The sequence below is a fragment of the Leiobunum rupestre genome, chromosome 9 (genome assembly GCF_980474605.1).
Source record: "Leiobunum rupestre chromosome 9, qqLeiRupe1.1.hap1, whole genome shotgun sequence".
Taxonomy (NCBI): domain Eukaryota; kingdom Metazoa; phylum Arthropoda; class Arachnida; order Opiliones; family Sclerosomatidae; genus Leiobunum; species Leiobunum rupestre.
The window spans coordinates 24,903,608-24,928,032 of NC_143392.1; the positions used below are offsets into that span (position 1 = coordinate 24,903,608).

At 38.0% G+C, this 24,425-nt stretch overlaps 5 protein-coding genes across 6 annotated transcripts; 2 read left to right on the plus strand and 3 right to left on the minus strand.

The window, feature by feature from the left end:
- Nucleotides 1-5,154: 5,154 nt before the first annotated feature.
- Nucleotides 5,155-7,666, minus strand: LOC149926940 (dnaJ homolog subfamily B member 12). 2 transcript variants are annotated; one of them, XM_090158994.1, is made up of 8 exons: nucleotides 7,306-7,666; nucleotides 6,883-7,227; nucleotides 6,669-6,803; nucleotides 6,543-6,599; nucleotides 6,404-6,474; nucleotides 6,239-6,348; nucleotides 6,002-6,165; nucleotides 5,155-5,932 (listed from the first exon to the last, which is right to left on the minus strand). In XM_090158994.1, exons 1-8 carry the CDS (start codon nucleotides 7,442-7,444, stop codon nucleotides 5,808-5,810), a joined length of 1,146 nt encoding a protein of 381 aa, XP_090015120.1. In that variant the 5' UTR covers nucleotides 7,445-7,666; the 3' UTR covers nucleotides 5,155-5,807. The 2 variants fall into 2 exon arrangements, with proteins under 2 accessions (XP_090015120.1, XP_090015121.1); XM_090158995.1 differs by having other exon boundaries at nucleotides 6,558-6,599; nucleotides 7,306-7,662.
- Nucleotides 7,667-7,956: 290 nt separating this feature from the next.
- On the plus strand, nucleotides 7,957-9,034 carry His2Av (Histone H2A variant). The gene is made up of 5 exons (XM_090159521.1): nucleotides 7,957-8,133; nucleotides 8,197-8,274; nucleotides 8,383-8,496; nucleotides 8,569-8,698; nucleotides 8,773-9,034. Exons 1-5 carry the CDS (start codon nucleotides 8,131-8,133, stop codon nucleotides 8,832-8,834), a joined length of 387 nt encoding a protein of 128 aa, XP_090015647.1. The 5' UTR covers nucleotides 7,957-8,130; the 3' UTR covers nucleotides 8,835-9,034.
- Nucleotides 9,035-9,273: 239 nt separating this feature from the next.
- LOC149926942 (dynein regulatory complex subunit 2-like) lies at nucleotides 9,274-11,369 on the plus strand. Its single transcript, XM_090158843.1, has 9 exons — nucleotides 9,274-9,308; nucleotides 9,363-9,464; nucleotides 9,565-9,817; nucleotides 10,029-10,252; nucleotides 10,321-10,518; nucleotides 10,583-10,660; nucleotides 10,724-10,864; nucleotides 10,924-11,076; nucleotides 11,141-11,369. Exons 2-9 carry the CDS (start codon nucleotides 9,393-9,395, stop codon nucleotides 11,348-11,350), a joined length of 1,329 nt encoding a protein of 442 aa, XP_090014969.1. The 5' UTR covers nucleotides 9,274-9,308; nucleotides 9,363-9,392; the 3' UTR covers nucleotides 11,351-11,369.
- A 60-nt stretch (nucleotides 11,370-11,429) lies between these two features.
- PIG-S (phosphatidylinositol glycan anchor biosynthesis class S) lies at nucleotides 11,430-14,861 on the minus strand. The gene is made up of 14 exons (XM_090159112.1): nucleotides 14,801-14,861; nucleotides 14,581-14,670; nucleotides 14,371-14,516; nucleotides 14,100-14,295; nucleotides 13,887-14,039; nucleotides 13,716-13,825; nucleotides 13,478-13,660; nucleotides 13,295-13,409; nucleotides 12,341-12,600; nucleotides 12,214-12,270; nucleotides 12,027-12,155; nucleotides 11,856-11,958; nucleotides 11,703-11,760; nucleotides 11,430-11,609 (listed from the first exon to the last, which is right to left on the minus strand). Exons 2-14 carry the CDS (start codon nucleotides 14,630-14,632, stop codon nucleotides 11,504-11,506), a joined length of 1,668 nt encoding a protein of 555 aa, XP_090015238.1. The 5' UTR covers nucleotides 14,633-14,670; nucleotides 14,801-14,861; the 3' UTR covers nucleotides 11,430-11,503.
- A 5,100-nt stretch (nucleotides 14,862-19,961) lies between these two features.
- LOC149926944 (neutral ceramidase B-like) lies at nucleotides 19,962-24,107 on the minus strand. Its single transcript, XM_090157778.1, has 6 exons — nucleotides 23,995-24,107; nucleotides 23,878-23,917; nucleotides 23,718-23,819; nucleotides 23,417-23,656; nucleotides 20,199-20,335; nucleotides 19,962-20,142 (listed from the first exon to the last, which is right to left on the minus strand). The coding sequence occupies exons 2-6, from the start codon at nucleotides 23,911-23,913 to the stop codon at nucleotides 19,962-19,964; spliced, it is 696 nt and encodes a 231-aa protein (XP_090013904.1). The 5' UTR covers nucleotides 23,914-23,917; nucleotides 23,995-24,107.
- Nucleotides 24,108-24,425: the final 318 nt, after the last annotated feature.

The following is a 24,425-nucleotide window of genomic DNA, read 5'->3' on the forward strand; positions in this document are numbered from 1 at the left end:
TTTGAATTTGAAGTCCACGTGTGAAACAGGCGTGCCAATAAAGTACTCAAAAGCTTAAAAGGAGTATAACCTTTTCCGGAATTTGGGGTAATACATAATTCCCTCTCCTCATTTTTCTAACCACGAGTTAAACGTAGTGTGAAATACAGTGGTTTTTGAGGAATTATCCCACTAAAAGTATTCCCGCTTTGGTAGTGCTTAAATATCTCATATATACTAGAACGCCTTTCGTGAATCTAAAACCACGTACCTCATTATTAAGAAACTAGTTGTGTGTTTCGAGACACTCCACCCCAGTACGCCCCCCCCCCCCCCAAACCATTTTTCCCATGGGATAATTTCCGTGCCACCCTTTATTTCATAGTCGAACCACCGCAGTAAGGCACCCTCCCCCTTTTACCCATGCGAGAATTTCCGTGGCACCTTTTTCCCCATAGTCGAACCACCGCAGCAAGGCTCCCTACCCCTTTTACCCATGCGAGAATTTCCGTGGCACCCTTTTCCCCATAGTCGAACCATCGCAGTAAGGCCCCCTCCCTTTTTTCCATGCGATAATTTCCATGGTACCCTTAACCCCATAGTTGACCTCCCCCCGTAAGGCCCCCTCCTCCTTTTCCCATGCGATAATTTCCATGGTACCCTTTTCCCCAAAGTAGAACCACTAAAGTAAGGCCCTTCCTCCCCCTTTCCCCATGTGATAATTACCGGGGTACACCCTCCCCATTTTTCCCATGTGATAATTACCGTGGTACCCAACTTACCCTTTTTTCCATGTGATAATTACAGTGGTACCCACTTCCCCCTTTTCCCCATGTGATAATTACCGAGGTACTCCCCATTTTACCCATGTGATAATTACCGTTCCTCCCCTTTTTTCTCGTGTTATAATTACCGTGGTACCCACCTCCCCCTTTTTCCCATGTGATAATTACCGGGGTACCCCCAGTAAGGCCCTTCCTCCCCCTTTCCCCCATGTGATAATTACCGGGGTACCCACCTTCCCCTTTTCCCATGTGATAATTATCGTGGTACCCTTTTCCCCATAGTAGATCCACCCCAGTAAGGCCCTTCCTCCCCCTTTTTCCCATGTGATAATTACCGGGGTACCCCTCCCCCTTTTGCCCATGTGATAATTCCCGTGGTACCCTCTCCCCCTTTTCTCCATGCGAGAATTTCTGTGGCACCCTTTTCCCAGAAAAAATAACTCAACCCTGTACCCCTTTAAACCTCCTGTATCCAATGGCTGATGCATAAAGACCACGGGACTAACGTACGCCGAGAGCGCCACGGGACTTTCAAATCGGAACGACCCTAAAACCCCCCCTCCCACCTCCCCGTTTCCGAAACTACCCCATACGATCCCCTTCCCCTCCGAAATTCGCGGCGGAAAGAGACAAAATTTCGGGTGTATTGCGTGTTGGGACAAACACGGCCCAACTCTCAGGGGCGACAGATTTTGAGAAAATAGATAGTCGAACCACCTCAGTAACGAAGCGAAAGGCAGTCTCGGTTTCCCTCTGTTCGGCGGGTCGCTTTTTCCTCGCCGCCCTGCCTTTGGCTTAGTGACAGACTAAGCAAACATTCCAGAAAGCTCGGACGTACGACGACGACGACGACGACGACCGACGTACCAAGCGCTCCTTATAATATAGACTAGCCGAGAAGACCGCCTTACAGGTGGGCCCTCAGCTAGTTGTGTGTTTCGAGGCACTCCACCCCAGTACGCCCCCCAACCCCTTTTTCCCCATAGGATCATTTCCGTGCCACCCTTTTCCCCATAGTCGAACCACCGCAGTAAGGCACCCTCCCCCTTTTACCCATGCGAGAATTTCCGTGGCACCCTTTTCCCCATAGTCGAACCATCGCAGTAAGGCCCCCTCCCTTTTTTCCATGCGATAATTTCCATGGTACCCTTAACCCCATAGTTGGCCTCCCCCCGTAAGGACCCCTCCTCCTTTTCCCATGCGATAATTTCCATGGTACCCTTTTCCCCAAAGTAGAACCACTAAAGTAAGGCCCTTCCTCCCCCTTTCCCCATGTGATAATTACCGGGGTACACCCTCCCCTTTTTTCCCATGTGATAATTACCGTGGTACCCAACTTACCCCTTTTTCCATGTGATAATTACAGTGGTACCCACTTCCCCCTTTTCCCCATGTGATAATTACCGTTCCTCCCCTTTTTTATCATGTTATAATTACCGTGGTACCCACCTCCCCCTTTTTCCCATGTGATAATTACCGTGGTACCCACCTCCCCCTTTTCCCCATGTGATAATTACCGCGGTACCCACCTCAACCCTTTTCCCATGTGATAATTACCGATCACACCCTCTGTCCCTTTTCTCCATGCGAGAATTACCGATCACACCCTCTGTCCCTTTTCTCCATGCGAGAATATCTGAAACAACCCCATACGATCACCCCCTCCCCCTCCGAAATTCGTGGCGGAAACAGAGAGAAAATTTCGGGTGTATTGCGTGTTGGGACAAACACGGCCCAACTCTCAGGGGCGACAGATTTTGAGAAAATAGATAGTCGAACCACCTCAGTAACGAAGCCAAAGGCAGTCTCGGTTTCCCTCTGTTCCGTGGGTCGCTTTTTCCTCGCCGCCCCGCCTTTGGCTTCATGACAGACTAAGCACACATTCCTGAAAGCTGGGACGTACGACCAACGTACCAAGCGCTCCTTATAATATAGATTATATTTGAATACATATCCACACTACAATGAAAATAATTAATTGATAGTTCGGATATTGTGGTTAATATGTTAATTAAGGATGAATTTAAAAAATAAACACTAAATATGAAACAAATCAAACAATAAAGGTTTCAAGAGAGAAAACCTCTTCAGGGCGGGCACGCTTCCTCTAATAGAAGAATTGGGGTGTTTCTACTATCGTTCTAGACTAGCGCCATGAGCGAGAAAAGAGAGAAGCTATTTCTACTCCCTTTAAGCTCGTGACGCGGAGAAAAACATTTTATATTTAATTTTTTTTTGTGATTTATTTTATGGAAACACCTTTTTTGATGCAGGCGCGTAACCAGCTGCCAAAACCCGGGGTCGCTCAAATTGTTTTTTTTTTGGGGGGGGGGGGAGGGCATAGAAATCTCATAGGTAACTAGAATGCTGCCGCCTACAGCCGAGCTTGACGCCAGTTCGCCTTGAACCTTCAGCCAATGAGAGGCCGTAGAGTGGTTCCGCCAAGGAGGATAAACATCCTCCTTGGATCCGCTACTATAGCGGGAGATAGGAGACGTCATTCTCTCTGGTGACATTAAATTCTTGGCAGAACCACTCTTTGAGCTCTGATTGGCTGAGATCTGGCTATCGTCTGCCACGGCGTTTGGCCCATTTGCCAGTTACACGGCAGCATTCTAGTTACCTATGAGATTTCTGTGGGGGAGAGGGTACCAATGCCTTGATACTAAAAATTGTAATTTTTAACTCCCACTCCTGAAATAGACGCTTCAATAAATCGTTATACAAGGAAATCGCCAAGAAGTAATATTTCCGAGTGCCAGGACCTGCAAGGCACTGTTTATATAGTGCATGTTCAAACAATGGAACTTTTTCACCTTTACGGTAGCAACAAGCGTTCTATTTTAACCAGGTAGCTTTTTTGACATATTAAGGCCAAAAACACGAAGTTCTTTTTTATGGTGGAAAGTTTCCATTATTTCAAGAAGCACTATATAAACAATATACCTTGTGGGACTGGGTCCTGGCTCTCGGAAATATTTCTTCTTAGCGATTTCCTTAGAGGATGATTTATTTAAGCGCCTATTTATAAAAATACCGAGATTGGCTTTATTTTGTTATTTTTTTAATTATGAATTTCGACTTCGTTGAAAACAGAATATTTTATTAAAAATACCGGTAACCGATGTTATTTGACATTAGTTGGTAGTTGAGCAATCGAAGCATATACGGGCCTGTTTTGATGGAAGGTATCTAACCAGTTATTCAACCCCGATAGTGCATGCAAAAATATTCAACCAAATTATTCTAAATATTGGAATTTTGACATATCAGAAAAAGGAATTCACTTGATTGTAATGCAAATTAGAACAATGTTTATTTAAAAATGATCAGAAATTATGCGTTGTCCGAGAGCCAGAATTGATAAAAACAGGTTAACGTGATTAGCTACACAAAACATGAATGATTATAATAGTTACTATTCAAGGCTTAGGACAAATAATTACTAATCAAAAGGAAATTATAAATTTACTGACAGAATTTGGGCTTTTTACTGTTTAAAACAAAAATACCTTAATTCACCAATCAAAATAGAACGTTTTTATTGAAGCGAAGCAAGGGAAACTGAAATGTTAATCTTCGTGGTAGACATGATAAATATTCGCCGATTTTACTTCTATGTTGAGGTAACTAAATGCATTCTGGCTAGAATTACTGAATTAGCCAGGTTATGACCATTTTTAAAAGTTAAAAAATGGTAGCCATTTTTCAACATGTTCGACTTCTACACAAATTCTCGCTAGTAACCGGAAAAAAATCAGGTTCTGCTACAAAATGTTTTAATTTCTGCGTCAATTTCAAACAGTTATTTGGCGCTTCCGCTATATTTTCATAGTTGGCAAATAGCGAAAATGAATTACCCAAGAGAGAAACATATAAGAGAGTCATGTAGTGTGAACAACCCCTATAATTTGGGCTACTTTACCAGGTGTTATATCCAGTGGACAAAATGGGGCCCCAGCCCCTAGTTCTTTGGTGCACCTGCTTGGCAAGGTCCGTAGAGAAAAATTAAATTGCTTGGCTGTTCAATGAGCTCATCCTATAATCAGTTTTTCTGCTCATATACGCCATCTACAATCTCTTCTTTAAATTTATGCGTAGGAGAGATTCCCACAGTTAAAGGGGCTCCAAAGTTCGGTGGCAAAATGTGTGTAAACTCTGTAAAGTCAGTAAAGTGCGAAATTTACGGTTGACTCTGCCCGCCTCTGCCAAGGCCGAGTGAGGGGTTGGAAGGAAGAAAAGCATGCTCAATTTTCTTTTTTTTGCCACCGAACTTTGGAGCCCCTTTAAATGGCGGCAATATTCAAACTTCATTTTGGCAAAAATGTGGCGTACTTCGTGAAACGTGTAATTTATCGTTAATATTCGTCAAAGAAGCTTAAAAAGTACATTAATTTTACCAGTGGATTTATTTTATGTACTGCGTCATATGACAAATTTGTTATATTGACTGGAATAAAATATAAAGTAGACTTTTGTGCCTTTATGAATAAACTACAATGGACTATTTCGTTTTAAACATTTAAAATTGATGAAAAGGGCTAAAACGCAGTCCTAACTGCATTCTAGCCCACTTCATTTTAACATCAACATAAAATTACAAATTGGCTCATACTGAGCCTATAATATATATATATTTGTATGATAAATTATACTTAATTCTACATTTTTTTAATAAAAGACCATACCTACAGTAACTTCACTTATAAGAGTTCATTTTTCAGTCCTTATCAATATATTTTAACTTTTCTTTTGACAGGAAAAGGAGGGTCATATCAGAGAGGCGGAAAATGTATGAAAATTATCGTTGGAAAGAAATTTAAGGCAAAGTCCCACACTGCTTGTGTTTAAAATTCAAGAATAATGTGAACAAATAAAGAGTTAACTTTTTGCCTTTAAGGGAGCTATTTAACACAATCAAGAAACACCTTTCACGCTTGTCATAACTAATAAATTTCCCAAAATAGGCATAATCAAAAACTTCCGACACATTTTTACATAGCTCTTATTTACACAATGAAAACCTAATGTCTATAAAGAGAGCTAGCCACCTCTTTCCCGACTGTATATATCATTTAACGAGTCGCAAGATGGGGTTCGAAAGTTTCTGGCTTTCGCTTCTAGTTCCCCATCACGAAAGTTACGTGCGCGCCATAATAAACTTTCCTCTGAAATTTTAAAATATAAATTTTTTAAAATAATACCATTGGTTTAACATAAAACTTTGTTTATCTTACTGTAATTTCTTTCCCGGAAACACGAAGCTCGTAAGTTTGATATAATATCATCTTCAACTTGATTTTCAATTTGCCTTAAGCTCCCTTGATATTCCGATAAAAAGTTATCCTTAACATAGTAAGACATCTTGAAGTTCGCCGTTTTTCGTTCGTGCATAAACTTACTAAAAATTCAATATACGGATAAGAATAATAAAGAAATTATGAATAAGTTCTTGGAAACTGAAAGCATCTAACGTGGTTCTAGACAGGCTGTATGGAGGATCTGCCACGAAGAAGCTACTCATCAGTGATAAACAAACCAACACTAAAATGGGCATCATTTGTAAAAGCACATTATGGCCACTCTGTATTCGAAAGAAAAATTAAAATCAAAATGTTTCCATATAATGTCAAAAATACCTCATTTTGGGTTTCTGTGTTTTGTCTTTGTTGTTGATACCATCTATTATTTCTTCTAACATACACATTTCCTACAGATAAACAATTTTATTTTCATTCAAAATGATTAAAATACCGATTTGTTCTCTGATATACAAACCAGAAGAAAACCCACCACCAAAAAACATGTTGAAAAGCTCCTCAGCAGGTATATCCCCTGGAAATGTATTAAAAATTTGGATTTAGAATAGTGACAATTAATATACCCTTGTTAAATAGAATTTACCTTCAAAACCTCTAGAAAAGTCATGATCGCTTTGCCTCTGATGAGTATGCCTTCTTCTACCCTCTTCTGTTCCATACATATCGTACTGTTTCCTCTTTTCAGGATCACTCAGCACGGCAAATGCATTACCTATGGCTATAAAAACAAAGAAGAGTAGTGTGACTAATATTTTTCTTCAACACTAGAATGTTTTGCACATAAAAAGATGAAATACCTTTAAATGCTTCTGAAGCACCAGGAGCTTTATTTTTATCAGGATGAAATTGTAAAGCTAATTTACGATAAGACTTCTTCAATTCTGTGTCTGCGACATCCTTAGTTACTCCTAGTATTTCATAATAATCTTTGCAACGTTTGACTTTTACAACTGCTTCTACTTGCTCTGGAGTATAATCTTTGGCTACGCTAGTTTCTTCCGATGGTGGTTTTGGAAAGCGTGACTGTTTACCCGCAAATGCCCGCCGTCTTGTAGTGGGACTCGAAGGGGGTGTTTTAGACTTATCATTTGCATTGTCAAAAGTAGTCGTACCATTTAGTTTTTGTAACAAACCTATGAGATCTACAAACGAAAAAAAATGCGTGTAATACATGATATTTTAAGAGCAAATCTCTCTAGCCTTGGCTACTAAATACGCACCTTTCGCCCTTTGAGAAGGATAAAGTCTTTCGGCTTTTTCTAAAAACTTTAGCGCTTTATCTCTTTGTCCTTCATTTATATGCTTTTCGGCGAGTTGAATACAACGATCGCTCTCATCTTTATTACTATCCATAGTCATTTAAAACTTAAATTTGAAATAAATTGGTAATAAGCGATTACAAAATCAAGGAATCCATTTTCTCGTCAGCAGAGCAGAAGGAGGAAAATCAATTATTTGTACGTCATTTCCGCTTTATGAAAATAGGGTACCAAATAAATGACGCAATCGTATCTTTTAAAGAAATGACTGGGCCATTGAGTTGGGAATAGCATTGCTAGAGCTACTTGTACAGTTTCGATAATTGGGGTTTCTCTAGACGAGTATTGAAAATTTTGTAAGAACTCACATCATTATTGCTCGATGGTGGCGCCATCACGAGATTCACTTAAGAGTCGTATTCACTATTTACTAGAAATAAATCCAAAGGTTGTCTATAATTTCAAGCAGATAGCACCACCAATGAATAACAAAGTTTCCTTGCCTGAGCAAAAACCTCCTACGGTGAAGAGATTTAAAACAGTACCTCTAGCGGCAACATTCCCAATCCAATGGACTAGGCGGAGCTCAAAGTGGAAACTTTTTAATTTATTTGAAAAACAGGAAGTGTAGCTTATTTACCGAATTCTATTGGTTAAGAGCTATCACATGCCAAAAATTTCAGCCCGACGCTGATTTCCCTTCGTTGGTTTGGCGCCATTTCCACGGAAACGTTATTTTGTTCGTAAAGTAGCTTGTAGCATTTGGCGGTTTTATCTTGTGCAATTATGGTAAATGTTAATTATACTATAACATTATATTGCATGAATATTAAGAAAGCGTATTTTTAATAGGCAGGTGGAAAAGCTGGTAAAGATTCCGGAAAAGCGAAAGCAAAGGCAGTTTCCCGTTCAGCACGAGCTGGCCTTCAGGTAAGCCTTTGCTGAATTACCCCGCGGCCAGATTCCCGCCTATTTTGCAATGCAAAGAATCTAATTACTTAAAACTAATTATACACTTTGTATTATTAACTTATTTAGTTCCCAGTGGGTCGTATTCACCGACATTTAAAGAATAGAACAACAAGTCATGGGAGAGTTGGTGCTACGGCAGCTGTTTACAGCGCTGCTATTTTAGAATACCTAACTGCGGAGGTAAATATTACCGTTGATATGCACCATATTTTTTTGGACTGTCTGTATGTGATGTTTCTTTAACTTTTGTAGGTGTTGGAGTTAGCAGGCAATGCCAGTAAAGATTTGAAAGTCAAAAGAATAACTCCGAGACATTTGCAATTAGCTATCCGAGGTGACGAAGAATTAGATTCTTTAATCAAAGCCACAATTGCTGGTGGTGGTAAGTATTGCAAACCATATTTCTTAATTTCTGAAAGTCTAGTTTCAATTTTACTTATTTCGTTTAATTTTTAGGTGTCATCCCACACATCCACAAATCTCTAATTGGCAAGAAAGGATCGCAGAAAACCCCATAGGGCCGAGATGTTTTGATTAAAGCTTGTATTACCATTCCTAGTTTTCCGTTGCTTTTGTATACACAAACATTTTTTCATCCTGTTGAAACATTATTCAGTCTCACACATCATACAAAACATGTTATAAAAAGTTGTCATTTCTCATTTATGTAACATAGGATTTTGTCAAAATAAAATAATTGACTTTTTACTGAAAAAAATTATTTCGTTTACATACCCTTTTTTTTCTATTTCACGCTACCAAGGTTTAGTAGCGTATACTTTTTATTATCCCTTAATATTTTGATTGATAAGATGGACTATTTAAAATTGCCGCCTGTGTAAGCCCTGTAAAAGTAGCTCATTGCAAGATAAAGCGATATTGCGTGAAGCCAATGGTCATTTATAATGTAGGCGAACTAATCAATATTCTAGCTCCGCTGTAGAATAATCAAGGAAATCACAAGTCGAAGACCTGCTCACAAAAAAGCGGCCGTACGTGGCTACAAATTTTCCCGCCATAATCGATTTTAATGTACGTTTTTACAGAGGGTAAACGTTTTTAAAGTCTGGTATAAAATGTACAGGGGAAGATTACTGGATGAGGAGACTAAAAAACATAAACAAGAGTTGGTGAAAGCTTTTTTAAAAGTATGTCAAGTTTCGCATTTCCGCTCCCTTGCCTGTAAAATTGCGTTTCCCTTCGCAACGAGACAAACAAACGTTTTTTATACTGCTTTTTTTTTGACAGCATAAATCTAGCAAAGAATGTCAATATACGAGACTCAATGAATTAAAAGTAAATCAAAAATGGAGGACCATTTTAAGAGAGGCCAAATCAAAAGAATTTCAACGAGAAGTGGAAGAATTAAGGGCTTCGTTTCAAGAGATTTTACGAAACAAAGACGTCATGATACAACTTCTGCAAAGCGACCACGACGAAGCGGACAGGCAACATTCCATAGCCACGCACAATCATTTAATAAACATGGACAGAGTTATAAGTAAAAAACCGATTAAAAAACAATTGACGGCTTTTAAAATTCATTTTGCGCGTGAAAATACCTCTACATGTTATGGTCAAAAAAGCATGCAAAGAAGGCTGTGTGCCCAAGACATGTACCTGTAGTGTCGCGCGCTAAAACATCATTTCAAAATCCGTCAATTGTAGCCCCTGTGAAGGTGGGTTTGTTTTTACAGAATATTTTCTTTAAGGTGAAAAAGCAAACAGGGCCAAATTAAACCGAAAAGATTTCGTAGATAAACTCGAAATAATGAAGAAAAAGTTGGCGGTTCATAGACAAAAACTGGAAGTACAACAATCGAAAAGTTTATGGATTTTGAACGAAATTAGAAAAGATTTAGAAGACAAACATCTAGTGAAGGAAATTCAGTTGGTTTCGCGTTACATAGGCGTGGAAGAGGAGCTAATGAAAATGGTATTCAAAGGGCAAAGCTAGTCGGCGGGTCATTGTTTTAAAACTTTTTACTTTTTTAAATATTTCAGTTTAAAAAAGATAAATTAGAAGTTAGAAACCAAATGGAACTAAAAATGAATGAAATTTGGTGCGAACTCCAGGACGTTTTGCGTCTTTATTTAAATAGCACCCAAGAAAACCGGGAACTCTACGAGCAAATGAAAATAAACAACTCCAAATGCTTGAGTGATATTGAAGAACAAGGGTTAACTATTCACAATCTGAATGTAAGGATGAAGAGCCCATTAAATATTTTTGTTTATTTCTTACGCTATTTTCTTATCTTGTAAGGAAACCATAGCGGCTTTACGGGAAAACATCACGCATTCTCGTGCGAACTACAAAGAAACTACGAATAGTTTAAAAAGAGTACCACTTTTTTAATTGGGTTAATTTAACGCTAATACATTAAACACACACTTTTCCGTTTAGGAAAAGGAAGAGGTACAAAAATACGCCAAGGATTTAAAGACTGCACTGAAAAATTCGAAAAGTAACCAACAGAAATCACTCAAAAAGTTGGCCGTTGAATCAGAAAAAAGCGTGGAATATCTAAGCGCGCTTTTCAAATCGGTAACCCTCGGTCTGTTGAAAAAATCACGAATTAGAAACTTAACTGAATCCATTTGCAGGGAAGTTCTCTAATCAAATTTCACTCTCAATGTGCAAGATTGGAAAATACGGAAATATTTGTAGGTTTGAGCCTCGATTCAACTCTTATGGTTGAAGAAAATCTAACTGATAATTTGCAAAATATCAGGAAAGCAATGAAAATTTTTGAAATGGTACCAAGGCTTAAAATTTGGTTGTTTCAAAAAAGTGTGAAAACGCCGATTTGCTATATTTTAGAATGACGGGGAATTAGTGCTTTACGAAAAATTCTGGACAAATTATAACCAAAACCTTCGCCAAAATAAAATACTTGAAAATGAAGTTATACAATTGACAGCGAAAAATGAAAATTTGCAGTTAGAGTTGAAAAAGAGAATATACGATATGGAAAGCAATACTTCCGAATTATATGCCAAAAATTCTACAGAATCACAAAAGCAAGAGTAATAAAGAATTCACTTTTAAAAAAAACTCTAACATTAATACTATTTTTTTCTTTTCAGAAAACAAACACATTTTAAACCAGATTTAATACTCTATATTTAAAAATAAGCAGTTTTTCTAGGTAAAGTATAAGTAATTACACAGCTGAAAAAAGGTCTACTCAATTTTATCTTTGCTTTTTTTGAAATAATGCCAAAATTGCACGAAAGACATAACAACGGGAAGACTAACCGGTAAAAACAACGGAATGTAGACAGCGTACCTGTTAGTAAAGTAAGAATGTTGTTCAAAATAAAGTGGATTAGAAATGAACATAAAAGAAAAATCTCCGTCCAACAGACAAAAATTTGCTTACTTTTGATCATTAGGAAAATAAAGCATTGCTAACAGTGAAGGATCAAAGAATGCTTGTTCTGAAAAGATATTTGAAAATTGTCATATGCATTTTTTTGACGTTGTTTGATAAGATTTTTTAAGGTACATTTCTCCACAAATTGAGCTAAATTACCTGAATTCAGGTACGCTTCTTTCGCATATTCAAAAGCTCTGAATAGTTCTCCATTTTCCAAGTGGACTAAACTCTTTTCGATCGCGTCAACAGCGACGATTATCTGTTGATAAAATAATAGGGTTATAAAATTGTTTAGATCAATAGTCTTTAACATAATTTGAATAATACCTTGTTTCCAATTTCATCTGTTATAACAATATTGCTAATGGTGGCTAAAAGTTGGCTTAAGGAAGTTAGGGAAGAAACGGCAGATGATATTTGTTCCTGAGTTCTTCTACGTATTAAGAAATCTGTTTCCTACCAGTTTACGCATGAAAATTAGATCAAAATATTGATGTATCAAATACAGACTCACCAAATCAACTCCCATTGGATCATTTAAGAAGTATATCAATTTTTCATCTACTTTCATCTAAATGTAACATGTAAGTTAAATTAGTAAGTTTAAATGTTAAAATTCAATCCAAAAAGTGGTTATATACCGCTTCTGGAAGCCCGATTAGCAACCTGAACTGAGAAATGAAAACAGACATGGCTTTTTCCATATCAATTTGTATCTTTTTGCCGTATTGGTCTCCCTTATTTCCGGAATTATAAATTAAGAATCCTCCCCATTGAGGAGACAGAAAAGCGTTAGATTCAACTTTCCCGCCCTTCTCGTCATAGATTTGAAGAGGCTCTTGCGATAATGTTGGGATATATATGACAAAATTCAAAGTTGGATTGACAGAAACTTGGGTACCTGTGCTAAAAAAGTGTTAACAAAAATTGCTTATACCAGAAAACTATAAATGAATACACTAGAAATGTCTAAATGGCTCAAGAAACGAGCGAGACTGAAATTCATTGGCTGACTGCCGCCACTTAGAATAAAGGAATTATTTCAGAACATAAACTTTAATGAATTTAAAAAAGCATGATTAGTTATCACACAAAAGTTCTAAGAGAGTTTGTCACGTTCTTTGGGAAAAATAAAATAACATATTTAGATGGTTTAAAAGAGCACAAATGGTAAGTGAAATTATTTTGGAGGCTGGGATGCACCAATATATCGGCCCATTTTTCTAATTCCAGTATTAAAAAATATTTTCAGAAAAACATTTAAAAATAGGAAAATTCTCGATTAACTAACAATAATATTTTGATTGGCCGTGCCACGGACGTCTGACTTCAGAAACTAGATCATACCTTTTTATAGACAGGGGGTTAAGAATAGCCGATATATAAGGTTGTGCCCATATCAGTGCATCCCTAATTGGAGTAAAAGCTTAATTGTGACGAGGCTCCGAGTTTAGCTTAGCACGTTGTGAGCCAAAATCTCTGCTGTAAACCACATCCGTTTCAACGTGAATCACCATGCCCAACCTACTTAGACATTCTAAGTGTATACATATATAATTTCCTGCTTATACCTTTTTAGATAATTCGATTTGTACCTAGCTTAGCTTCAATTGGGTTGATAATTAATGGCAATTGTTTAAGTTCAAGGGTATTATCTTGGGTTTCGTTATTCAATTTTGTTTTCACATTCACGCAAATGGTGTACAAAACCTACATAGGAATTAGAGTTAATACGCTCGCGTTGAATGTAGAATTAAAGTTTTAGATAAAATAAATACCTGGCTTTTGATGTTTACTTTGGTTAAGGGTAAAAGTTTCTTCACGAATGGTTTCAAGTAGTTCCTTTCTGCAGCTTCAATATCCCACAAAGCATCCGTATATTGAGGTTGAGACACGATAAGGCTGAATAATACATCCAAAACTGGAACAGAACCAATCGGACGCATGCTTTCTTTGCTCGGCTATAAAGAAATTCCAACTCTTAAAAAAAAACTAGACAAAATTTCACATTCGTACTTGTTCTCTTGGTCTTATTTGGGGAGGAATAAAGACTTTTTTCAACAGCCTTTCTTTAACTACATTATGCTTCACAGCTACTGAGATGCCGGTTAATAATGAATTAATATCTGTAATAATTAAACTCTTATTATATACTGCTGAGTTGTTACTTTGACGATTCTAGTTTACCTCCTTCATTCACAACAATTGCAAATCTTTGGGTTCCGATTGATATTCTTGACTTGGTTATTTGGTTTTCTTTGGGTAAAATAAATACGTGAACACTACCAACAGGAAAATCTCTGCTACTTTGAAGTAGTTGTTTTATTTTCGAGTCAAACTCTAAAAAGCATTTTCTTTTATCAGATTTATTGAAAACACCTATTTCAATTTTTACCGTACCTTTGAAAGAGCGACTACTACTAATAATTGCTGCTTCTTCACTTAAAATTTCCCGAAAAGCGACGCTGTAAGTGACTCTTAAGGCAGCATCTGGGGGATCATCATCCGCTAAGCTACTTTGAACTCCTTCCCATAGATTGGAAATATCTACAGATGGATCCAAAACAATAGCAGTAACTGGGACTAAGTGTATCACCTAAATGTAAAATTAAATCTTGTATTAGTCGTCTAATTTGTCTAATTTTCACAAATGCTTTGGCGCTGCTTTTACATTTTTATGAAGCAGTTGATTCACTTTGTCATAAGGTAACTGAACACGATAGACTTCAGTGGTTTTCCACCAAAGTGGAATTCCTATCACAACCACAGTCAATGCAAATGACAAACTAGCGTATATCAGCTGAGAGTCTGTCAATGCTATGGAAATTTAATTCATTAATACAAACATTTACATTAAAAAGAAATATCTTAATACGCTTACATTTTTGGTCTTTTGCTGTAGAATTAGATGTTACAGACTTTCCACCAGCCATTTTCAGACGTTTTCTCCGTTTGCACTAAACCTCTGCAACTACTACTAAATTTGTAATCATGTACCCACAATTCATTAATTCTAAAAATTTACTAATGTTTTAAGATCCAATGTTTAAATTAAATTAATTAAGGATGTACATTATCTAAACAGAAATAAAATTCCGTACTTAACATTCGGCACGTCTTACTACCGGCGTCGATCTGCCAGAACTGAGAATTCTGAAGTTGGAAAAGACAATATTTACGGTACAGTGGAGTACCCGACAAAACAGAATTAAGCTATGGTCGTAGCTACGGTGTAAAACATCACAAATTGTTTTTAAACTCTAATAAAATTATCTAAAAAATTATCTAATAAACTAAAACCTTTGTTTGCTATTTAGTATAACCAAAATTCCATATTTATGTAAAAATGCGAAGAAAAACCAATTACTAGGAAAGCTCAAACTGATGGCGCTACCGGTGTCTTATAATTTTCAACCTCATTTTTATATTTTCTTTTAATTAACTCAAATATCTAACGTTTTTAAAAAATTTGGGTGCGTGGAGGGTCAACTTTGAAGCCAAGTACTGAAAAAGGACATACTTCGATCATCCATATGCTTTGATTTTACATTTACGTCTACACTTCGATATCACTAAGCCTATGTCGAGCGGCCTATGCTTTAATGTGATGTGCTATTTGCTTGTGATATCGGGGTGTCGTTGCCCAAAAATATTCATATATTTAGTTACACTAAAATCTCACAGTAATTGCGAGATAATTGTACGATCAGCTCAAATGTCTGTGGCCTGATGAAATAAGTGTGTATTTATTTGCCATTCCCTTCTATCACAACGGCGATCGACCTAATGCTCAGTGGCTTTCCCCTTCCGCCACTTCTGAAAACGGTTTTTATTTTATTTTTGGGCCTTAACACCCCGATATCTTATCTTTGTGTACTTTGAGGTTTTTGTTGGCCCTAAATGGGTTAGAGTGTGCAATAACTGGTGGCTCTACCGGGGTCCGGTAATTCTTGTAACCCATAAGGGCGGTGGCGCACTGAGAGAGGTTAGCTCTGATCAAATGGTCCTATCTCCACCTCCGACTTCGGTCAGGTTAGGCTGGACACTGAGCTTCGGCTGTTAGCGAAGTGGGAATTGGTTCACCCATTGCTGCACCTTCTGCTGGGTTGAGTGGCTGGGGTCAAAGGTGTGACTATCAGTAGTAGCAGTAGTAGGGTACTACTACCTATGCTGGATTTGTCACTTGTCCGGGCTTGGAGACGCTGGCGTAGGGCACTATGATGATAGGCCTCCGGTGGTATGGCCCCTGTTGCTAGATACACCGGACTATAAATTCTGACACACTGTGTACTTTGTTATCACGTTGTCGCTGTTTGCGTCGCTACCACCTTTTTATTAAGTAAATACTCATGCTATAAATACCTGCTACTAAATACAAGAGTTTTCATTGTTGTAGCCTGCTTGATCAGACAAATAAAATGTATCTCTTTACATATTAACTTCGTGTAGTCATGGATATACGAAACAGATATCACAAACAACAGACAAATAACATGAAAGCTTAGGCTCATTTCAATCGAAATATAGACGGAAAATTAAAATCGAAGTGCGCCTTCTCTAGTTAGAAACATTTAAAATAAAATTATTTCAATTAAGTATTTGTACATCATTGACCAATTATTTTCATAAATTACATAATTTATAAAACCACACCTACAACTGTCCCCCCCCCCCCCCCACCTTGGTTACGATAAACAACCTGTCTTTATAAATCAATTCAAGGTCATATTTGTATAAGCTGCATGCGTAGTTTAAACTTTGGTCAGAAGTGTCACCGCGTAACGACTGAGTTTTAAATCGAATCATATTTAAAAGTTATCTGCTATTTCTTCACACATTAAGTTGACAGGTATTAAAGTCAGTGGCGTAGCTAGAAAAAGTTGCGCCCGAGGCGAGTGAAAATTTGGTGCCCCTAATATAAGCTATTTTTTTTGCAAATAATATTTTGGCGCCCCTATACCCTAACATGACGGTGGCGGGCGGGGCGGACGGGGTGGCGCCCGGGGCGGCCTCCCCGTCCGCCCCGCCCTTGCTACGACCCTGATTAAAGTATATCTTTTCTAAGCTCGAAGTCTATAGGGTTTCAAGCAGCTTTATTAAATCCTAGTTTCAATATTAATGTAGAGCAAAGGTGACATAAGTACCAAAAGTGTGTCAATCGGACCCATTTCTTATGAATGTTACGAGAGAAATACAAGTTGGGAGGGGAGAAGGGAAGTGAAAACCAACAAATAACGCCTAGCAATGAGGAACGGAGGAACTAAGTAGCACTTGTCAAAGTTAGTGTCCGTTGAAAATATTTTGTTTACCATTTCAAATTATTGTTGTCAAACATTTAATTTGGGTGTTGGTAAATGGTAATATTTTTCTCAGAAGATGGCTCTAGTTAACTAACGTTTTTGCATAAACACATTCAAAAGAGGTTGTACAATCTGCAATGTGGTTTGCGTTGTAACTCCAGATAAAGATATTTAAATTATTTATTTATTTATTTATTTATTGAAATAAAACTACTGGCTTCTGATAGAGCTGTAAAATATTACGCGTAATATCTAAAATAAATTGGAAATACCCTATGCTAAAATTAAACTAGTAAATAAAATATTATATTTCGAACAGTAAAACAGCTATCTATAAAATCATAAGTAACATAATACCCCTAAGTATGACATTAGGAAAATGTTCTACTACATCCTTTCTTCACAGTGACGTCAAATTTCTTTCGAAATAGTGCCACTCGGTAGCGGCGGCATGAACTAATCTAACCCAACATCCGGGAACGTGATTCCCGCGGTTTTGAAAACAGTCATTTTTAGGCTTAAGGCGTATAGCCGCACTAATTTCGTTTTCACCACGGAAACTTTAACAACGGAAGAAATTAAAGAAATTGTATTGTATTTTCCCCAACAATATTAAATCTTTATATCGGGCAAATGGAATTCACCAACAACTCGAAATTTGTGGATCACTAGTGTAGTATATTGAGAAGATCAATCTCATTGATGTTTATCAATGTTATGCACCAAATACTGTAGACGTTAAAAAAACCTTCAGCTTGTTACGTTCTTAATGTAAAAAGGTTTCTCATTTAGTTTACCAATATTTTATTACAATTTCTTCCAGATTTTTACTATTATAATTTGAATATACTTGTATTTTGTACCTTGATGAATGCCTGGTTTTGTCCGCTGTGATCAAAATAAAAATGAATTGATGAATTAAAATGTAAGAATTAACCTTTTTCAAACTTCTGGAATAACTTTTACAATTGCTAATTACGCAATAAAAATATTTTTTTCAGTTCAAACTTTGAAAATGACCCTAATAATATTTAGTATTTAGGTATAATTTTCCGATAGAGTTAGGCCTAATAAGCCGACTACCATAACGGCCATTTTATTTCTTACATTTCGTACCTCATAATATTTTGTAGCGCTATATGATTGGCTAAATTTGAACTCTGACTCCTTTTCGATGACCAATAAAAAAATTTAAATCCCAAAGAGTATTAAACTTCCGAGTTACAGAGTTGCTAGTCGTTTTTCTGATTTATCGTTAGTGAAGAAAGGATGTAGTAATAAAAAATGCATGAGCAAGGCTACAAGTGTCATACTTAGGGGTATTATGTTACTTATGATAAAATGTATATGTAAAAAAACAGTAGAAAAAACAAATGTAATGCGCTAAAAATGTATTTTAAAAACGCGAGAAAAGGCGCGTGTTAAAAATGTTTAAAAACAAACAAAATTCCTAACCGAAAAGATGAAATAAAAAATGCTCCTTATTTTTCGATTTCTAATTAATCTTTCTTTCAATCAGTAGTCATTTAACTAATCGATAACTAAAAACTCGAACTAGGATAGCCTTTTTCAGTCGGGGTGACTCTTAGTAAAAATAAAATTAGAACCATAAATACAAACTTTAAACCAGAGCCATTTCGCTACAAGAGCATCGTTAGAATGGAGTTTATATAGGAAAAAATACACAAATTAGTATGGTGTACCCCACTATAAATTCTAGGACTGTGAGAGTGGGCTGAAGGGGTAATGCCTTCGAGGTGGAAACACGCCATCTTACACCCAGTCCTACAGGGACATTGCTCTTCTCCCAAATCTGGGAAAAATCTACGAAAAACTTACAGTTGGTCGGTTAGTCTAGTATCTAGAGCTCAAAAAGGTGCTCCTTCCGGAACAATCGGTGTTCCGAAAAGATCTTCGTGCCACCGATAATGCGATTCGTCTCGCTTCTGCGGCCAACTGCGCTCTGTCCTCGAATAACCATTGTCTAGCGGTGTTCCTGGATCTCAAAAACGCATTCGGGAGTGGCCATCATCGCGCGCTCCTCTACAAACTCCAAGCTTTTTGCCTGGAAGGCAACGTGCTGCGGTGAGTTGAAATCTTTTTGGCGGATCGCACTTCTCAAGTTCGCGTCAACGGCGAATTTTCGGACATTTTCCCAGTCCGGAGAGGACTCCCTCAAGGCAGCGCCATTAGCCCCATCCTATTCAGTGCCATGCTGAATAGGATATTGCTCCGCTCTGCCCCATGGCGGTCGATCACAGGGAGCATGCGGATGACATTCCACCTGGATCAGTGGCTTTGACTGGGGAATCTTTTCAGGACTATGCAAGTCGCTCTCGACAGGATCACCAATTAACTACGGCGAAAACTGGAGACTAAACTTTCAACCTCTCAAGTGCAATTTTATGACTTTCTCTCGAGACACTGACTTTCCGGCGGCCCTCACTCTCACACTGGGACATCAGCCATTCCCCAAGGTGTTATTTTTTCGTTTCTCATGGCTTTCCCTTGTCGATGAAAAGACTAAACCTACGGCTAGTGGACCATTCACAGGGCTAAAGCCCTGAGAGGCCAATTTTTTTATCAGATGGCGCCAGCAGTTTGAAACGTAATGTTAACTTATCCAAAAACCGCGAAAAGTGTAATTTTTTAGATTGTTTCTTTTTATGAGGAATTTTTCCTGTTGAAATATTGTTTAGAGTTTTCACTATTAAAACATAGTGCTGGAATTTAGTGTTTTTGTAATAGATCGTTATTTATTCCCTTTAGCCGAAGAGTTTAAATTGGTGCCCTCTAATTAATATACCAAAAGCATTAAAATAAAACCTCTAATAATAAATGTTAATTTTCCTGTAAGTAATTTGTTAAACGATCTATTCTCAAAAGGCTTAAATTTGGTTTTCACCCAATAAAACCAACCATGAGTTAAGAGAGTATAAAACTGTTTTTATTAATTGATAAATCATTGTGTGGTAATATTTGTAACAATGTCAAATTGTTTGGTAGCTCCATTGTAGGGTTTTCCATTAGCAATTCCAACGTGTCTAAGACGATAAGTACCTTCCTTGGCATTGATCGGGATGGTCCATACAGCGGTACCAGCACCGCTACCAAGCAAGGGATTATCAAGATTCCAAAAGTACCTAGCAGTATTTAAATATCATTAAGTGTATCGTAGCGAGCAGCGTATCTCTCTAACTTGGAATTCCAATTTGAATCCAAAATGATAGTTTGCCATCCGTCTGGGAGCAAAATATCAATGGAAAAATAAGAGTAACCCAACTGCAAATTATTTCTTGGATTTGAGCTTTTGAACTTAGCAATAACTGTCTGCCCCTGTTATAATTAAAAATCATTAATGGTGGATTGGTACTGTAAGGAAACTATATATGTATACACTTGGATAGTCTAAGGATACATTGCCACCATGCTGAAAAAACGGCTCGAGAAATGGGTGGTGCTTAAACTACGTCGAATATAAGACGTCAAGCGTTGTTTCAAATTGAGAGGAAAATTAATTTAAGAAACCCACTAACACTGAAGAAATTGTAGAATTTGTCATGTTCTTCACGAAACTTATCTCCACGTATTTATATCCTTCAAAATAGCAAAGCAGGCAAGCTGTAAACCACGCCCGTTTCTATGAGTGCCACCATAGTATTCCTAACATATTCCAAGTGCCGGGTGTTTCAAGAGGTTATAAATTTTTTTAAGGAGTTGTAGGGGGTGAGTTGAGAAGTATGCCTGTTTTTTCCCCATTTTCCTACGATGAGTTAAAAGAGCGCCAGAGAGCTTCGAAGTGTGGCTTACTAGCCCCTGGAAGTAGGCTGCAACAAGCGCAAAACCAAGCAGCAGGGAAATGCGAACATAAAGGTTTGGGGTCGTGTGAGAGGTAAACAAGACGTACAACGGTCAGAATACACACAATCCTTCTAATGTGTTAAATTTGTTTGAGCTATTCACAGCATTCTGCAACGCCGGTATCACAACCAATATATATCCACGGCCACACATAATTGTATTTACGCTTATTTGTTACTTTTAGTCATACTTTGAAAGCATCGAAGATTCCTTCGATCAGTGTCTTTCTTATTTTTTACTTCTGATCACACATATTTGTTACTTCTGGTCATCAGTGGCGTCGCTAGGCTGTTTTAGGCGGCGCTTGAGCCACCTGTAACATTTTTGAAGCGCCACCTAAAATTTCCGAAAAGCGCCTCCTAAAATCCAGAAAATTTCCAATTCACTTGGAGAAAAGTTTCTTCGAAATGCTCCCTTAAACCTTGTTCGCACGGAGAACTCCGACTACCCTGGGAGGGTCAATTCACCCCCCTAGGTGAGATCCGTTGTCGTCCGAACGCTACTCGAAAAGACGGAACCAAAAATCGGAGACGAACCTCGAAGATGTTCGTCTCCGACGTTTTCGTTACCTAGGGGGGTGAGATACGAAAAATTTTCTTTCGTGCGAACAATTGACGGATTATGGAAAGTCCAGTTTCGAGAAAATATGCACGTAAGAAGCTAAGATCGGCTTTCTGTAGTTTCTTTCTCAATATATTTGGGAAAACCAGAACGGGAAGTCCCCCACACCCACTTAACAAAATTAAAAACAAAATAATGAAATCACAGTACTGCTGTCCTCTATGAAATTAATTTATATGTAGTTTAAATTTTACGTTTAGCATAGAGTTGTCTTTGTTGACTCATTATAAATTGTCTTTTCCGGTTTATAGATTTCTTTTCATTTATCAGATGGGTTATCAAACGTTGATTAATTATTCAGAAATTTTAAATGGCCTAAATTGCTATAAACAAACTCATAATAGTTTCAATTTCAACCTCATGAGCCATGTCCGAAAAATTAAATATTGAAAATGGAACTGATCGAAAAATGGGAGAGAAAATGACACGGGCGAACGACTTTCGGCTTTCCAAAATTCGGAGAAATCGAAGAAAAAACCCGACGTCCGAACAGTCGTCGAACTCCCCTGGGAGGGTGAGCTCACCCCCCCGAAGTCAAGTCGGAATACTCAGTGCGAACATGGTTTTAAAAAAAGCTCATCAAAACTTCATTTTTCCTAGTCGGCCTCGATGTTTCAACTTCCAAACCTTTTGGAGAGGGCCCCCTCTCCCATATCACTCAATGGGACGCCCCTGACCATGCAGGGCTTATGGCTTAAGCGCCTCTAGTTTTGAAATCCTGGTGACGCCACTGCTGGTCATACGTTGCAAGCATCGCGTACTGCTCCGATAAGTGTCACAGTTATTTGTTACTTCAGGTCATACGTTGCAAGCATCGCGTACTGCTCCGATAAGTGTCACACTTATTTGTTACTTCAGGTCATACGTTTTAAGCATCGCGTATTACTCCGATAAGTGTCACACTTATTTGTTACTTCAGGTCATACGTTTTAAGCATCGCGTATTACTCCGATAAGTGTCACACTTATTTTTTTACTTCAGGTCATACGTTTTAAGCATCGCGTATTACTCCGATAAGTGTCACACTTATTTTTTTACTTCAGGTCATACGTTTTAAGCATCGCGTATTACTCCGATAAGTGTCACACTTATTTGTTACTTTGGGTCATTAGAACGGCCTTGAAAAATGCCAGAGATAAATTCGCGTGTAGTCTCTATAACCACGCGTATTTCCTGTGTTGGAAGTTGAGGGGGTACGTATACGCTGTCCAAAAAACCTAACTTAGAATTAAACTTAAGCAACGTAATTGCAATTCTAGGTTATATGGAAACCACAGCTATTCAAAAATATGTAGATTTTTTGGCGAAAATATAAACACACGAAAATTGGGGTCCCGTAAATTACCCTGAAAACTATACTTAAATTTAATATTTACTTATATAACCGAAGTTGTAGGTCCGCTGAATCCTTACCTCACCAATAATATATTTTTTAACGTTATCGGACTTTATTTTAAATATAATATCTTACACATAAAGCGAAACCACCGAAAATAGTAAATTGGGCCAATGCCCAACTTCTAGGCTCCGATTTGAAAACTTTATGAAAGGCTATCAATGGCGATGCATGTACATTCGAAGGAAATATCATTTACTCTTCTAGCCGTAACCGTTGAAGAGTTATGCGCGACACGGCGGCATCGGCGGCATCGGCATCGGCATCGGCAACGGCTACACTGTACGTGAGACTAATACACACAAATTCTTAAGATTTTAAGTCCCTGCTGATTGTTTTAGCGCTTTTTGCAGCCTACTTCCAGGGCCTAGTAGGCCACACTTTGAAGCTCTCTGGCGCTCTTTTAACTCATCGTAGGAAAATGGGGAAAAAACAGGCATACTTCTCAAATCACCCCCTACAACTCCTTCAAATTTTTACTTAACCCTTTGAACCACCCTGTATAGTTTCGTAGAACTGTTTGTTTTGAATGCGCATACCGGCTTATATTGAGGGTTCACATCCCTTATCACATCTCCGAAGTGTCCCGTGAAACCAGGTGTGTCTAAGAACACTGGGCTTACAAATGATAGAGGCACATTGTCCATTTTGGGTGGTGAGGGCCCGGGCGTAATCTTATTCCCTAGAAACATATTGAAGCTAAGTTGCCGGTATTGGGATAAGTAAGCGTCCAGCGTGTATGGTCCGTACAACGTATTGGCACCTTCGTGGGCTTGTACCTGTAAGTCGGTTTGGCAGTATCATTGTAGGCTCTTGTTCGTTAAAGGTTATCGTACCAACTTGATATTCCTCGGAGGTAGTAACGTAGCTAGAATACTCGTTACTTAACGACTGAACTTGCACTACGGCAAAATCTCCCAAAAAGTTAAGGAACCTGTGAATCTGAACGGATTAATGTTAGTTAATTAGTCGGGTACTAGAGACAGCTAGTGCGCCGTACCCGTTGAATTTCGTCGACCATTCTTCGCCCCGACATGGTTCTTGGGCGAGATTTAAATGTATTTTATTTTTCACGCTGATTTTGCAAATTTGACATTATAAAATAGATATTTCTTACGTGAACGCTGCCGGAACTGGAACCAAAACAAACTTCCCGATACTGATAATCTGCGTGGGCACGATTTGAGGCCCCCAATGATTCGATAATAATTTAATCTGGGTTGAAATTAATTAAAGTAAGTTGTAATCTAACGTAAGCCCTTGGACTAATTAATACAGGGACGGTTCGTCTCCTTACCTACTAAAAAATGGGTCACTCACTCTGCGCATGTGCGAAAGTATCACAAGGAGCGGCCACGTTTAAAAATTTTGAATTTGCATCTACTGCCTTTTAAAGATGGCAGTTTCTTATGGTGCCTTTGTAATTGCCGATCCGTGCGCATCATGGTCGACAAACTACTACAGCCTATCAATTTTGCTTCTAATTCTGTAACGGCAAAATTTATGACAACGCGCAGCGCCACCCAGTGTAGTTTTTGGAATTCAAAA

Coding starts and splice junctions, on each gene's coding strand:
- LOC149926940 (XM_090158994.1), bottom strand. CDS start 7,444: ATGACTATGGATAGTAATAAAGATGAGAGCGATCGTTGTATTCAACTC. Junction 6,349..6,403: donor ACACAGAAACCCAAAATGAG/GTATTTTTGACA, acceptor TTTCGAATACAG/AGTGGCCATAATGTGCTTTT. Junction 6,166..6,238: donor TACAGCCTGTCTAGAACCAC/GTTAGATGCTTT, acceptor TTGAATTTTTAG/TAAGTTTATGCACGAACGAA.
- His2Av (XM_090159521.1), top strand. Junction 8,275..8,382: donor CAGCACGAGCTGGCCTTCAG/GTAAGCCTTTGC, acceptor TAACTTATTTAG/TTCCCAGTGGGTCGTATTCA. Junction 8,699..8,772: donor AGCCACAATTGCTGGTGGTG/GTAAGTATTGCA, acceptor TTTAATTTTTAG/GTGTCATCCCACACATCCAC.
- LOC149926942 (XM_090158843.1), top strand. CDS start 9,393: ATGTACAGGGGAAGATTACTGGATGAGGAGACTAAAAAACATAAACAA. Junction 9,818..10,028: donor AAACATGGACAGAGTTATAA/GTAAAAAACCGA, acceptor ATTTTCTTTAAG/GTGAAAAAGCAAACAGGGCC. Junction 11,077..11,140: donor CAATGAAAATTTTTGAAATG/GTACCAAGGCTT, acceptor GCTATATTTTAG/AATGACGGGGAATTAGTGCT.
- PIG-S (XM_090159112.1), bottom strand. CDS start 14,632: ATGGCTGGTGGAAAGTCTGTAACATCTAATTCTACAGCAAAAGACCAA. Junction 14,296..14,370: donor ATCAACTGCTTCATAAAAAT/GTAAAAGCAGCG, acceptor TTTTACATTTAG/GTGATACACTTAGTCCCAGT. Junction 13,410..13,477: donor AAGTAAACATCAAAAGCCAG/GTATTTATTTTA, acceptor ATTCCTATGTAG/GTTTTGTACACCATTTGCGT.
- LOC149926944 (XM_090157778.1), bottom strand. CDS start 23,913: ATGTCGGGGCGAAGAATGGTCGACGAAATTCAACGG. Junction 20,336..23,416: donor TGAACCCTCAATATAAGCCG/GTATGCGCATTC, acceptor TAATTATAACAG/GGGCAGACAGTTATTGCTAA. Junction 20,143..20,198: donor GATTCAAATTGGAATTCCAA/GTTAGAGAGATA, acceptor AAATACTGCTAG/GTACTTTTGGAATCTTGATA.